This window comes from Peromyscus leucopus, chromosome 16_21, assembly GCF_004664715.2.
Source record: "Peromyscus leucopus breed LL Stock chromosome 16_21, UCI_PerLeu_2.1, whole genome shotgun sequence".
Taxonomy (NCBI): domain Eukaryota; kingdom Metazoa; phylum Chordata; class Mammalia; order Rodentia; family Cricetidae; genus Peromyscus; species Peromyscus leucopus.
Genome location: NC_051084.1, coordinates 30,900,585 through 30,916,075, shown reverse-complemented (window position 1 = coordinate 30,916,075; position 15,491 = coordinate 30,900,585). Strand labels below are relative to the sequence as shown.

Genomic DNA, 15,491 nt, shown 5'->3' with positions numbered 1-15,491 from the left:
CTTCTTAAGATTCACTTCTCAGGTCAGCATGTAGGCAAAGGCACTAAGCCTGAGGACCTGAGTTGAGCCTCCTGAATCCACCAGGAGGAAGGAAAGAAAAGACTCTCACAGGTTTTCCTCTGTCCTCCACAGGCATGCTTTGGGACATGTGTGCCCCTGCCCAGGGTCAAATTAAATCAATTTTAAAAAAAGGGATTCATTCCACTGTTACTGGTTTTTCTTATTTCACTGACATTTCCCAGAGTGCCTCATAGTTACATAATCAATATTTATTACTTGGCAAAATGATTACCTGAACTTTGCCAATTATGTGGATAGCAAAATTCTATAGGTTAAATATTATACAAAACTCAATTTGTATTGTTTTTCTTTTTAATTACTGCTAGGGCCAGCATAACAGTACTAAACAGTGAAGGGGTTGAGGGTCTGACCTGTTTCTCCAGAGGTGACTTGAGGCCTGTAATGGGGGAGCACAGATCCCCTTCTGCACTTGCAGACTCAGTGATAGGCCTCTGAGCTTGGATTTCTTAGCAGCAAAGGATGCACTCTATTCTGAAAGGACCCTGAAGTTCCTGAATGGTGGATGGGTTCAGCATGCCTCTTGCGTCTGAAACACTTACCAGCATTTGGCTACCACCAGATTGGGCCATTTGACGAGTTATTTTCCTTGATTAAAAATATATAAATTTAGAGCTAGATGGGAGCTGTTCATTAGTTCTCAATTTGATGGCGTGAGTGAAAGTAAAATTTGAAAGAAGCCACTCCGCAAGTCTCGTTAACTATGAAGCCCAGACTAGACTAGAGGAAAGGTCTGTAGTGTTTCCTTGAATTCCAGCTGTCCAATTAAGCACTGTAGACCATTGCAGGGAATTTCAAAGGAAAATTTCATTCTTGGCTCTCTCTTGCCCTGAATTTCTTGAGTCTTTTCCCTCCGGGACTCATTTTTTTCCTTTCTGTTTCTTCATCTGAGAAGATGGCGTAGTTATAAGCAAACCAGCTTCATGTACTCGTTCATAGAAAAGCTGTTTATTGTTTCAATACCAAATATCAGGTAGCAGACGGTGGAAGAAACAGTGAGCAAATAATGTAAGAGAGTCTGTCCCTTAGAAAGCAGGGACGCTTGTTACTCATCAGATAAACACATTGCCAGGTATGTTCAAGGTCAGCATAATCTACATAGCCAGTTCCAGGCCAGCCAGAGAAACATAGTGAGAACCTATCTAAACACACACACACACACACACACACACACACACACACACACACACACACACACACTAAAACAAAACTAAAAATCCCAACAAACAAAATCCCACAAAACAACAGAAAAAACAAAAATGCAAACGGAAAAAAAACCAACACAAAACAACAACAAAACCCAAGCAAATAAAAAAATGACACTCAGTGACTGTGACTTTATAAACTGATAATTATGTTCCAAAGGAAAGACCTATCTTAGGAGACTTAGGAGATGGGATATACACAAAAAAACAAAACAAACTTGCCAAGGTAACCCTTATGAGCAAAGATCTGATGGACAGTGATTAGCAGATCTAAGTGATTCAAGGGAAGCAGTGAAGGAGGAAGAGATCATCATCAACTAGGAAGAAGAACAGACAAAAATGTCCCATGACAGGACATACTAGTGTCTATAATGGGCTTCACTAGCTAAATTAGAGTGTAAAAGACTACACATGAATCTTGGTCTGGACTATACACAATCTTTTTTTTCTAATTTAATAAACTTTATTATTAACAAAAATAAAAAAATACCTTATCTGGAACTAGACAGATGGGCCAGTGGTTAAGAACACTGACTGCTCTACCAGAGGACCCAGGTTCAATTTCCAGCATTCACATGGCAACTGAAAATTGTCTGTAACCTCAGTTCTAAGGAATATCATGCCTTCTTTTGGCCACTGTGGATACTGCACACATGTGATGAACACATACATGCATGCAAAACATTCATAAACATGAAAGAAAAATAAATAAATAAATCTCAAAAAAATAAAAAAACTGTACAAATAACTAAAAGCATCACAAAACAAAATTAACCAGACTTAATAAGTCAGGGAACTTTTATATAATAAAGAGCATTGAGAAAAGTATCTGTAGAAATTGACATTACATTTTACACTTTCAGTATCAAATATATTTTCTGCACTGGTCTACCATAAAAAACAAATAAACAAAAATCAATGACAGAATTAGAACTAGAAAAAATGATTAGCTTTCTATCCTCTTCCACAACTCATATTCATTGCCTGAATTCAGTCCTTCCTCATTCCTTCATATTAATCTTCCTTGTTCTGTGTTCTTCATGCTATATTGTACCCATATGAACATTTATTATATACAAGCTTATAGGAAAGAAGATATGGTACAGGAATAAGGAAATGATATTGGGGAAATCATTTAAAAATATTGGATATCAGCTGCAATACATTTTCCCTCTCTATATTATTATTTTATATATTTGAGAAAATAGATGAATGATATATGTAGACACTCACATATATTAGAAAAGCATAGTTGCTTACAAAAATAGTAATATTTGATGTAAGTGTGTGTGTGTGTGTGTGTGTGTGTGTGTGTGTGTGTGTGTATTGACCAGGCATCTTATTGCTGTCTACTTTGAGTCACAAGGCCCTGGGCCTACCTTACCCTTTGCCTCTGGGACCATCATTGCAGGCAAACACCCTAAGAATTAATAACATAACTGTGTGACAGAAGGAATGAGTACTTCTAAAGGTTACTAAATTACCTCTAAGCTTGATACACAATAACATTCATTGCAGTCATCTCTCCTGGTGTTCATGATGTCATAGCATTGACTTCTAGTGTGGCTTACCTACTCTGTATGTGGTGCCCCTGAAAAAGTATCCTCCTCTCATTAAATAATAAATATTGGTACCTTTACCAACTGTTATTCTTCAGATAATAATAGTCATTTTTTAATCACATTCAATTATAATTGATAAATTGGTGAATTCTTAATTAACATCTTAACTATACACTACTTGTATAACACAATATGCCAACTCAAAATTTAACTGTTCAATTTAACTCTCAATGTCTCCCCCAATAAAAAAAAATTAAACAACAATAACAATAAAAACCAAAAGTCTTTCAGCATTCTTCCTGTTAGGGATTTAGCCAATGACTTTGAACTTTGCATAGTTAATGTTTCCAAGAGCTCTGAGAGCTTTTGTCTTTCTTTCTGCCTCTTTGCAAGCTTTTCTGAAATTTCATTCCTTCTAAAATAGGAAGGAAACCCAAGTCTGCCTCCTCCCTTTCAAGGGCTAAATCTTGATAAGCTCAAAGAATGTATCCAGTCAGGCTGATGTCAATAAAGAAAATTCACTCTAATTCCACACAGCCTTTGTTTCATTACATTCTTCCTCCGTAGTTGGAAAAAAATGGTACTTACTTTTAATGTTCAAAACATTAAAGCATATATATATATATATATATATATATATATATATATATATATATATGACAGTGATTTATAAACAAAATTATTCAAATCTAGCTGAATAAAGATTGCTTTTCTTTATTCATAGGAGCCAAATAACACTACTTTTAGGATAATTTGCTTGGCAGAAGATTAGAGATAAAGAATTTTTCTTTATCTGCTCTCCATCTGATAGGTAGCTAAGTGAGGTTAGGAAGAATGATATATGCAGGTAAAGCAGAGGTATCTATTCTAAAAATGGAGGTCTGAGTAGATTCGGGTCTTGTACTATTAATATGGTTTTGAAACAAGATGTGAGGAATGGCTTTCAAACAGAATTAACACCTTTCTAGTTAAAGTGGAAAAAAAACCAGTAAATTAGTTTCTTCAGGGACTCAATGCTTTTCTGTACTCAGTGTATCAAATGTTCTAATAAGCACTGAGGGGTTACTGAAGCAGATGTTTATAAACACATTTACTCGTATTTGCAGGAACTGACACACAGGCTTTTTCAAAATATGTATGTGTGAGGCCAGGACAGATAATTCATCTAAGACTAAGTCAAAAAATTGGCCAGAAGTCCCCCTTCTATACTCATGACCATGGTTGTTCATCACTGTTAAACACAATGAAGTTAGTGCAACTTGGTGCGCAGGTTTTCTAGGTCAGCACTGAGAATTGGGGTTCTCTGGTTTTACATCAGAAAACTATTTTGGCTTACTTAGGTAGGATAATGGAGACCTTATTGGAAAATGGGTGGCTCACGTCAGTAAAGTCAAATTGAAAAGTTTAGGATAGGCAGAAACCAGAACTACTCTAGTAGGAAGTGATGGATATGCCGAACCTAGGAACAAGGGATGAGTAGAAGACTGACTTGACAGTCACAACCAGGTGGCACCACTGGCTTAGAGGAAGGGATAATATTTCTAACAAAGTGCCCCAGAATGTTGTCACCACAAGGAAGTATTGACTCCAAGTGGATGGCTGGAAATTTCCCTTACACTGATTTTGTTATTTCTTTAACAAATTTTTCTATCATACTATTATAGACTTTCAGCCCATTGTACTAATCTTCAAAAAGAAGTACATGTCAAAACAAATGAAAATCAACCAAGGTCTAGTGTGTATATATTTGGATACTGTTGTTGTTGGTGTGTGTGTGTGTGTGTGTGTGTGTGTGTGTTCTTTTGTGGAGCTAGTACATCATAGCCACCTGGGTGTTGACTTTAAAACTCTAGTACCACATCCTTTAGATCTCTCAGTTAATGTATTGAGATACCTTTGCAGAAATAAACTCGAATTTTTGACAGCTATCCACTGGTCATTCTATTATTTCCATTTCCCTTATCCAATGACTTGAGGATTGTTGCTACTACACTTTTTTCTATGAGTCCAACATTATATTATTTATGATACTTGGCATTCATTGAGAGAAGCTTTCATTTTCTCATAAAAAGAATGCTATAATTTCATAATTTTGGGCTGTCCTGCTAGGGGAATAGAATTTAGTTCAACACTAAATTTCCCGTACCCAGAAGTGTTTACACAGGAGTTAAATGACCATCTGCCAGAGGAAGATATGCATGAAAATGAAACAGTGACCTTTCTCCCCCACGGAGAGCTAGGATCCATGGTCCTGTGATGAGATGTTATAATTAGCTGTGGGGATTATAGATCCTCAGTGAGTGTGGTACAGTGCAGATCTCACCAAACATCCAAATGTAGTTCATGCTCTTGAAAAAGGGTAGAACAGGCAAAGACCTGCACAGGGAATTCTTGGTGACAGAATGAATGAAGGATGACACACAGCACTTCCATTTCAGTTGTCTAAGATGGCTGAGAGGATGGCTACAGCCAGACTTCAGGTGAAGCGATGTCAGAATGTTAAGTCATGGCATTCTCTGCTATGACTTTAAAGATAAACACTCTCTGCCGTATTACAGCAGAGTGACTCACAAACACAAAGTTTGTCTGTAGGACAGTACACTTATTTAGGGGCCACAGAGAAAATTTATGATTTCCAAATACCTTTGTATAGCTATTTCTATTTCTTGACACAGGTGAGGCAGTCCTTGGTTTGGAACGGGCAGAACCAGCACAGGTATAGGCTTCTGGAAGAAAAGGTTCCACGACAGGAATTTCTCATGGTGGACCAGTGGTTAAGTAGTGAAGGTTGCCACATTTACTGTCAACTATTAGGACACATACAATATCCAGCTAATAACGAATATGATGAGAGCACACCAGCTGGTGCATAGAACTTGAGCTAGGACCTAGGGTGAAAAGAATATCAGTAGGATCATTGAGATCAGGAATTGACTCATCAGGCTTTGATGTCAGCACTGATGTGTTTGTAGAATTCACGGATCTTCTAGATCATATGGCATCATAAGATCGGAGAAGCCTATAGGGCTTCAAATGTGACCTACATCAGAGATATCAGAGGGTCTGCTAAGAAGTGGAGAGACCAGAGACAGGGATATGGATAGAAAACTTCAGTCAGCTCTCAGTGACATGCCAACATGTCCCTGCCCGAAGGTGTTTTGGAAGATTATTGGATAGAATTTTGGTAATTATTTTAATGATATAATTAATCCCTTTTTGGTATTGAAGAGTATTTTTTCATAACCTTTTCTCTTTAATGGATATGTGATCTTACCCAATATCTTAGGTTTTTTTGTTGTTTATTTTAGATAACATAGACTCTGCTTTCCTTAGCTCTGTTATTTCAGTACTTTAAAAGTGTCTGTGAATAGCATACATGCACACCTGGTTCAAAGGCTGCATCCTTTGGTCTGAGTGAGCTGTGTCTGCCTTGCTCATGTTTCCTGTGTAGACAGTAGAGCACAGCAGTGAGAGAAGAGGTCGCAATAGTGATAACTAAAGTGAGCCAACCAGCTGCTGTGCGGGCTCACTGGTGACTTTTTCCTTCCTTTCAACCCCCTTTAATGCATCCTTCTGACTTTAGGTAGGGCTTACACACTATTCTACCCCATCACTAAGTGAGTTCCATCTGGCTCCATGGCTTGATTTTTGTACTTTTCTTGGGTTAGGGATTTCATTAAATTTCTTTGAGCACCTAAGGCTTAAATTTATAACATTGCTGAGAGCCTGAAAGCTGAGAGACAAAATGATGGGGATTCATACATGCTCAGAGATATTAGATATTATAATAGAATTGGATATTAGTAGACCTTCTCTGTACAGTGTCTCATTTAATTGCCCTAGCACCCTAGTGAGTTAGGTACCATCATGTTTTTCATAGGTAACAAAATAGAAGCAGGGAACTTAATATCTTTCCCATATTCAGAGTAAATAACTGGTATCCCAGTTTTCCTTAGAGAAGAGAAAATTTCTATGGGAATGTGTCACATAATGAAACTTTACTCTGATTTGTGAAACACAGTCAAAGTTAGATAAATAAGGATGTCAGGTGTCAAAATACCTCAGATGACTTTTACAAGATATTTTATGTGCATGCTGTTTTCTCTGACAAGCAGGGAGTCACATTTATACTGTGCTTGTTTTCCTGAATAGGCACACGGAACTAATTATTATTGGAAGAAATCTGGCTTTCATTCACACATTGATGTGATTTTGGAAAACATATTCTGAGTCATTCAAATTCAAATTGTAAAAAGATTTTAGTTTTACCACCAAACCTTTCTTCTTTGTCATAGAATATTACCATGAATTAACCATGTTTGACAAACTCATGCTAAAACCTAATAGTTTTAGAAACAGTTTTGATTACATAGAAAGTTGAGTTGACATAGGACAGTAGGGATGATGTTCATATATAACTCCGATCTATCTGTCTGTTGATCTGTCTATCTATCTACCTATCTAATATCTACCTACCTACCTATCTATCTATCTATCTATCTATCTATCTACCTACCTACCTACCTACCTACCTACCTATTCAGTGAACAAATGAAGATAAAAATGATCTCATAACCATTATCTCAGTAGACACACTAAATATAAATCAACTTCCAGTTGTTTAGTATAGTCGTTGAGGAGTCTTGTAAAAGTTAACTCTACTAATATAAACATAAAGCATTTTGAGATAATGATCCTTGTTATGCATCCATATAATTGTTTGTTTAATAGCATAAAGGCCAGCAAATGCCCAGACAAGAATATCCACTGTTGTGGAATATTATTTTTAAAGGTGTGTTACATTTGTTTATGCTTCATTTGTCTAATGATGTAAAGATGTGTGTTTGATTATGAAAAGATGTGTTTCAGGCAAGGAGAAGCAAATGCAATACATCTTTTCATAATTAAACATATTAGAATGACCAATAGCTAGGCAGAGAGAGGGGTAGGAAGGGCTACCAGGCAGTGGTAGAGAATTGCCTAATAAAGACCAGACCCTGCCTTTGGCCCTCAGCACCAGGAAAAGAAAAGGAGGAAGGAAGAGAATGTCTGCATAGCATTAATTTTCTGTAATTTGAGGCTTCAGATTAATTACCGCCCTTCTAATTTATCCAGAAAAACCTACAAAATATATGCATTTTTAACTTTAATCAATGCTCAAATTTGCACAAGTTTCGCTATCAGTGAATGAGGTTTGGAAGGTGGGATAGGGGCATAGAAACCACTGCCCTTTTCAAACAATTCACGAATGCACTAATTATGTGTCAGATATGAAAGCTGAGGTATTGTGACCTTCAAGCCAACAAAAGGTCTTTTTAAGTAAGCCATTTTCATGTATGTTAATAAATTGAACAACGCCTCTCCACAGCTAAATAATGTATGTCTGCTATTTTGTCATATGTAAGAGCAAACCAGGAGGTGTTTCACCATTCCCAGATGTCAGAAAAAGCAAGACATATATCCATTCAAAGTTCAGTTCATAGTCGTAAAAGTGTGGCCCAAAGATTCTTGCTGCTTATTTGCCATTCCTTCAATCCCTAACTCTGAATTCATTTTGTATTTTAGCACAAGAGCTACAAGGTGTTAGCATATATATGTGTGTGTGTGTCTATGTGTGTGTGTGTATGTATACATACATATATATATATATATATATATATATATATATATATACAAATATATATACAAATTCACACACACACACACACATACACGCTAGTGGACAATCTGGAAAATCTCTAAGAAATCATTTTTTGAGGTGGTAAAGTGTTTCCTTGCATTGACAGAGACAGTGAATTTTTTTTTTATGGATCAAAACAAAACTCCATCCTCCAGTTGAGATGACTTAGAGTAAAGGCATCAAACCTGGAGCTCTGAGAGCTGTCCCCACACTCCCATGGTGGGAGGACAAAACCAGCTGCCATAAGTTGTCCTCTTGCTTCCACATGTACACCATGGTACTTGCCCTCCTGCGTGCATGTGCACCCCTCCCCCGCCCCCCACTGAAGTTTTAGAAAAGAAAAATAATGCTTTTCTTTAGAAACTCCCATGATGTTAGCAAGAAGAATTTTCGATAAACTGGGGTTCAAAGGAAGGGAAACTAATTCCACACCCTTTCTCAAAGCTGTATCATGAGATAAGGAATCCGTAAAATTCCAAGATTAGGTAATGGCTATTATGGTAATTATTTAAAAGAACACCCATTTCAGTGGAAGAGTGCGTAAGTTTCAAAAGCAGTGGTACAAAATAGATTTGGGTGTCACTAATACTTGAATTAAATTGGCTGCCAGAATGCCAGATAGTGTTCATTAAGATACAGTAGAAAATCAAGAGCAGGAAATAATATTTAATTATCTTATGTTTGTCCAGCTTGGGCTCGCAGCATATTTGATGTTGAATAAAACATGAATAAGATACAGCTATGCTTAATGCAACTTAAGCGTGCATAATAGACCTCTGGGAAATAATAAAACAATTACAATCTTAAAATAAACCACAAGCAAAGGAGATTCCAATAACCTATTAGCATGCAATCCATAGATAAACTTTACCCAGTCCCCTAAGAATGTCTTATTATGGGTTAGATGTTGATAACAAGAGACTGTGTAAGGCTTACTGATTTATTCACCAGCACTTCCTCTTTATGTTGACTCCCTGAGGCTCTCTTTTGTTATTTATTTCAGTAATTTTTTTGAACGATTTTATGAAGGAGATATCAGTGGTATTTATAAAACTGTTGCTTGACATTGCACTTTCGGTAAATGTGTGCATGCTCTTCTTTGTCCACGGCAGCAGGCATTTCTGTTTTTCCTCGGTGATCTGAACTAATTTGCCATTGTTTTGAATTGTACGACAGGTGGCAAACCTTGCCTGTTCCATGTCAACAAACGAAGATGGGATGAAAATTGTCAGAATTGCCGCAAATCACCTGGAAACCCTGTGTCCACAGGTAGAGCAACTAAGTCAATGTCTTCTATACAGTTATGCTTGATTCTTCATACCTAGTTGAGATGTATTAGAATATTTGTTATAAACAGGGAGTAGCAAGTTGTTCTCAGATCACGGCCTATTCTTAACCTAGGAAGTAGCTCCTGTAGCTGATTGAGATGATCCTGTGAGATTTGACACAAGTCTGCATTAAACATCTTCCAGCTGTCTAAGCACCATTGAAAATGGGCACATTCAATCCAGATAATTAACCTTCAGACCTGACTCATGCTGCTAAATCCCTTTCACGTCTACTTAAGAAACAAAGGAAAGCAGGCTTATTTTGTAGATTTCTAAGGGAAAAAATAATTCTATACTATAAATTATTATAAGATGAATGGATATTTTTAGTGAAAGGCATTTATTTTACAGATGAGAAAATTTGATATTAGACAAATTAAATTTTATAGATGCTTATTTTAAATCAGTAGTTCTTTCTGTCAGTAAAACAAGATGCTGATAAACCTTTAATAGAAGTTAAGAAAACCTCTCTGCAAGGTTTTACTGTTACAAACCATGTAAAGTGTTTATTTTGATAAGGGTTGTTGCTTTAGAAATTAGGATGGCAGTTCTTGGTGGTGGCAGTGACCTGTAATTTCAACACTCCTATGCATGAGGTTCAGAAGTGTGAGGTTACCATCCCTGAGCTATAGAGAAAGACAGTGTCTGAATACAATCAAACCGATACCAACCCAAGCAAGTAGCCGAAAAAAAGATATGACTAGTTGAAACTATTTTCTTGGTAACTGTTCAGTAGTTTCTTAAGATCCAATGAACAACATAATTTTATGGAATGATTTTAGATCACTAGTTTCCTTGCAGTCATGGATCAGAATTGATAGTAGGGCAAATATTACATATTAAGCACACTTAAAACACAGAAAAAGGTGTGCATATGCACTTCTATAAAGATCACAAATGGTGTAAGGAAAACTTGTTAAATGCTTGATTTGTCTTACTGACAATTTCATTTCTAATACTATTGAGGGAAGAACCAAGGTATCCGTTTTTTTGGAATTAATGTCAAGTAACAAAAAGAAGGTGTGACTAGCCTGTCAGCAGCAGTGGTCTTCCAACTGATAATCAGTTTTCTATAGGAGCTTGTGGAGAACCACCAGGTATTGCAGCAAAGTCTCTAAAGTTGTTGATTCCATTGAATGAACATCAGCTGTTTACATGGGTTCTCATGTCTGACTGGTGGCCAGCACTTGATTCTATTGCTAATCAATTTCTACTCCAACTCCTCTTGGACGCCTACACTATCCTATTCCCAACTACATTATTATTTCCTCCCCCTCTTCTTCCTCTTCTTTTCCTCTTGAGTCTTGTGAGTAGTACATGTGTGTGGATGGGAGTAACTTTATCCTATGAACCATGAACAATCTACCATGAACTATCACCAAAGAAAATTGATGTTTCCTCTCTCTGTTGCCATCACCTGGTAAAAGCTCCTCAGTTAGGAGTGGTGCTTGGTGAACCTACCTCATACATGTTGGGATATTAACTGAGTTAATCTCATGAAGGGCTTATGAAGGCAACCACAGCTTCAGGGAGTTTATGAGTGAGTGTACTAGTTCTGCAGTGTCCAGAAGACATGGCTTTTCCACACTCCTCTCAATTGCTGGCTCTTAGAGTCTTCCTACCACTTTTTCTACAATGTCCCCTGAGTCACTGGGAGGGCATGTCCCAGTTATTACCAAGCACAGTCACTTATGCTCCTCAGTTTGACACATTGTGAGTCTCTGTATTAAGCACCATCCATTACATTAAGAAACTTCTCTGGTGAGAGGGGAAGGATGTAAGGATTTATGGTAATAAAGGTATAAGTATATATTTAGAGGTTGACTTTGATACTATATCACTTTCTTTGCTGTTTAGTTCAATTAGAGTATATCTATTGTACATGGTATTATATCTCATAAGAATATTTTCAGATTGTACTTTGACCCCATTACCCCGGGGCTTTCTATGACTTCCTTTATTTCCTTTCCAAGTCCTATTGGTCTCCTTAATTTCCCTAGACAATTTCACATCTACTTTCCTATATTATATGCATACATGATTTTATGTCTCAACAGAGAATTTAGAGTCCCCAAATGAAAAAAACAAAACAAAACACATGTAATGTTTGTCCTTCTGAGTCTGACTTAACTCACTTAGTATAATATTATCCAGTTGCATCCATTTTATGCAAATGATATAGTTTTATTCTTCTTTACTGCTCAGTAAAATTTTGTTGTGTTTTTGTATATATATGCCTGTATGTGTATATAAATAAAATGGTTGTTTTCAGTTTTTCCACTTTCATGAAGTTTTCAGGAACAACTCACAAATGTCATAAAAATCATGTGATAATTTTCAAATAAAATGTTAAAATACTTGAGATTTATTTTGTAGTATAATTAAGTTATTGAATCTTTCTCTCATCCAGCATGTTTTATATACATAGTATATTAATATGTAGTACATATGTTTATATACACACATCCCCTTAATCACATTTATATATATGGATTCTTTGAATTTGTATTATTTATTGTAAAATTCCACAATTAAAAACAATCTTTAACATTTTGATGGCCTCCAAAATTTATTAGGCCAATCAAACCTTTCCTTAAAGAATATACTTACATATTTGAATTTCTGTATTTTGTAATCTAGAAAGTATACAACATTTAAGATACCCAAAATAGGATTCCACATCCCTCCATGCCTTCTTCATCTGTTTTTTCTTGGTTTAGTTGATGATGTAGCCACTTGTTTACTTCAGTGAGAAGGCTGTTCAATCAATATTTATTCAGCATATGAGGGGATGGTAGGTTTCTAGCATGGTAGAAAGACATTCCATGTTGATAGAGTAGAGAGCCTTTTGTTAACATGTTGTGAGAGCACTTTGTTTCTTCCTTTTCTCATGTGGTCTTCATTTACCATGGTCTCCTATTCCTTGTTCTCCCTCACTATTCTTGATCCAGGTGGGATCTCCCGCTCTCTTTCCCTTGACCCTCGCCGTTCATTGCTCCCACTCATGTCCAGGCTGTTCAAGTACAACTCATCCATTTCTCCATCATTGGGTGATTCCCGTGTCTTTCTTGGGGTCCTGTTTTACAGGTAGCCTCACAGGTGATGTGAGTAGCAGTCCAGTCATCCTTGTTCCACATCTAATATCCTCCTATGAGTGAGTACATACCATATTTGTCTTTCTGAGTCTGGGTTACCTCACTCAGGATGATTTTTTCTAGATCCAACCATTTGCCTGCAAACCTCATGATGTCTGTGTTTTTCTCTGCTGAGTAGTATTCCATTGTGTATATGTGCCACAATTTATTTATCCATTCTTCAGTTGAAGGCCATCTAGGTTGTTTCCAGGTTTTGGCTACTACAAACAATGCTGATATAAACATAGCTGAGTTTGCTTAATGTCAGGCATCTTATTGGTGGATAAGATAAAGTTTCTTATCATCTTATCATTCTAACCATTAGTTTTGGTTATATCTGATTAATATAAATACACTAATTAAATGCTGATTAGAGTAGATATGTTAATTACTGATGAGGCATTGGCTAATTAGCAGCAGTTATGTACTCTTTACCTCATTCATATCAATGAGTCATTAGTAATTTGAGTAAAATTCTGAATTTATCTGAGGCAGGGTCACATTGTGTAGGGCTGTCAGGACTGGAGTTTGCTTTGTAAACCTTCTGGCCCCAAAGTTGTAGTGATCCTCCTGCTTCTGCCTCCCAAATGATGGGGATTACAGATATGTGGCACCATGCCCAGCCTGGATTAGTTAGCATATAAGAGGATAAGGGAACCGTATAGCTGAATCCAGTCTTTTCCAAAATCTTAATGCTATAGAATATGAATTAAAATTAATTATGAAATACAACAGGTATAAATATTGAATCATTGGTACCAGTTACTGTAAATCTAATTGAACAGAGATGGAATGGAATAGACAGGTGTTGGAAATCGGTCCAGGAATGTAGTTGTGTGAGAATTCTGAGCACTGGTGAGAAAACAAGAGTCTTGTGACCTCAGTTTCTTTAAAACACTGAACTGTTCTTGGAATGCATTTTCATGATCTTCCCAGGTGTAGTGGATAGGAGGACAGGAGTGAGTTAATTTCAGCTGTTGTTACTCATATGCCTATATGGAAAGGCATGTTTTTGCCAGATGTGGCTTGTCCTTGTGACTGAATGCTTTACTCATGTGATTATACCCTCAGAGTATAAATTGTCTGATGCTCTGAATAAAGTTTGCTGTTACATGACACTTGAATCTGCCTCTCCCAGGTTCGTGCCACCAACTGGAGTGGTAAACATACTGGCACTAAAAAAATCCCAACTCTCAGAAATACTAGATAGTAGTTGTTTCAAAGTAAATCAACAGCTTAGGAGGCTTTAAAAAAACTAATATGATTTAACATGTTTTAATCAAAGAACAAGTTCTAAAAGAATCCCCAAGCTTCTCTGAATTTCAAATTGATTTTTAGAATATTTTATGTTTTTATGCATATTTGTATTTTGACAGCATATGTGTCTGTACATCACACACATGCTTGAGACCAAAGGAAAGTATTGGAGACCCTGGAACTAGAGTTACAGATGGCTGTGAGCTGCCACATGGGAGCTTAGAATAGAACCTTGGTCCTCTAGAAAAGCAGCAATTTCTCTTAACTACTGAACCATTTCTGAAGTTCCTGAAGTTGACTTTTAAAACTAGATATTATATAGTTTGCTTTTACTATGCATCCTGGAATTTGGAATTAGTATGCCTGAAGTATAATCCATTTTTGTGTGTATACATATATGTATATATGTTTACAAAATGTATGAGTACATTTTAACACAAAATCTTGCATATTGAATAATCTTAGACCCAAACTATGTGCCAGTCATCACCAAATTAAGAAGTAAGTCAGCTTATCTGGAGGTTAGGTGCTTGTTTACTTGTTTGGAGATCTTCCATTCAAAAGACAGAACTATTAAAAAAATAGGTAAGGTAATTCTGGAGTGAGTGGGGATTAACCCTAGGTAGGAAGAGCTGACAGTGTGACAATTTGTTCCTATTTGCTAAGACTGGTTGAATTCACCTTGGACCCAACATATTAAATCCTTCTCTTTCCCATGGTGCTTAAACCACTATAACTAAAATGTTTTGTTACAGGTGACTTGCTTTAGAGGAGGATTGTCACTTGCAGCATGTTTAGCAGACAGTGTCTGAAACAGTGACATGTCTTGAAACTGAGTTCTATGTAAATCTCATGAAAGCAACAGAAAAATATTCAGCCAACAAAACATAAGCATTAGAGACACATGTTCACTGTCATCAAGTCTTCAAAGGGCTCTAAAGTGAAAGACTGTTTCTGACAGGCCCCGAGGGGCACAGCTGCTGCCTATGAGAATGTAGAGGGAGACACATTTCAACTCAATGTAGAGACAAGACTGGTAATGGAATCATTCTGACTTAAGTTTAACGAAAGATGGAGGTCTTAATGTCATAGAAATCATAGACATTTGGCTAAGGTAGATGACTACTTGACCATGTGACCATGCAGAATGCACAAGCCTAGAGGATTTCCAATACTCTGTTTCTGAGATCCCCTGAAGGAGCAGCCTTTCATATAGAGTGGGGAAATGTGATCTGGATGATAGGAAT

The 15,491-nt window shown here is 36.7% G+C and overlaps 1 protein-coding gene across 3 annotated transcripts in view; it reads left to right on the top strand.

The window, feature by feature from the left end:
- The window catches only part of Ctnna3 (catenin alpha 3), a 1,489,259-nt gene that overhangs the window by 921,315 nt on the left and 552,453 nt on the right, over positions 1-15,491 (top strand). For all 3 annotated transcript variants that reach the window (XM_037199948.1, XM_037199947.1, XM_028881063.2), the window contains exon 10: positions 9,702-9,794. In XM_037199948.1, the coding sequence (XP_037055843.1) occupies positions 9,702-9,794 (93 nt within the window). The remainder of the gene's footprint in view (positions 1-9,701; positions 9,795-15,491) is intronic.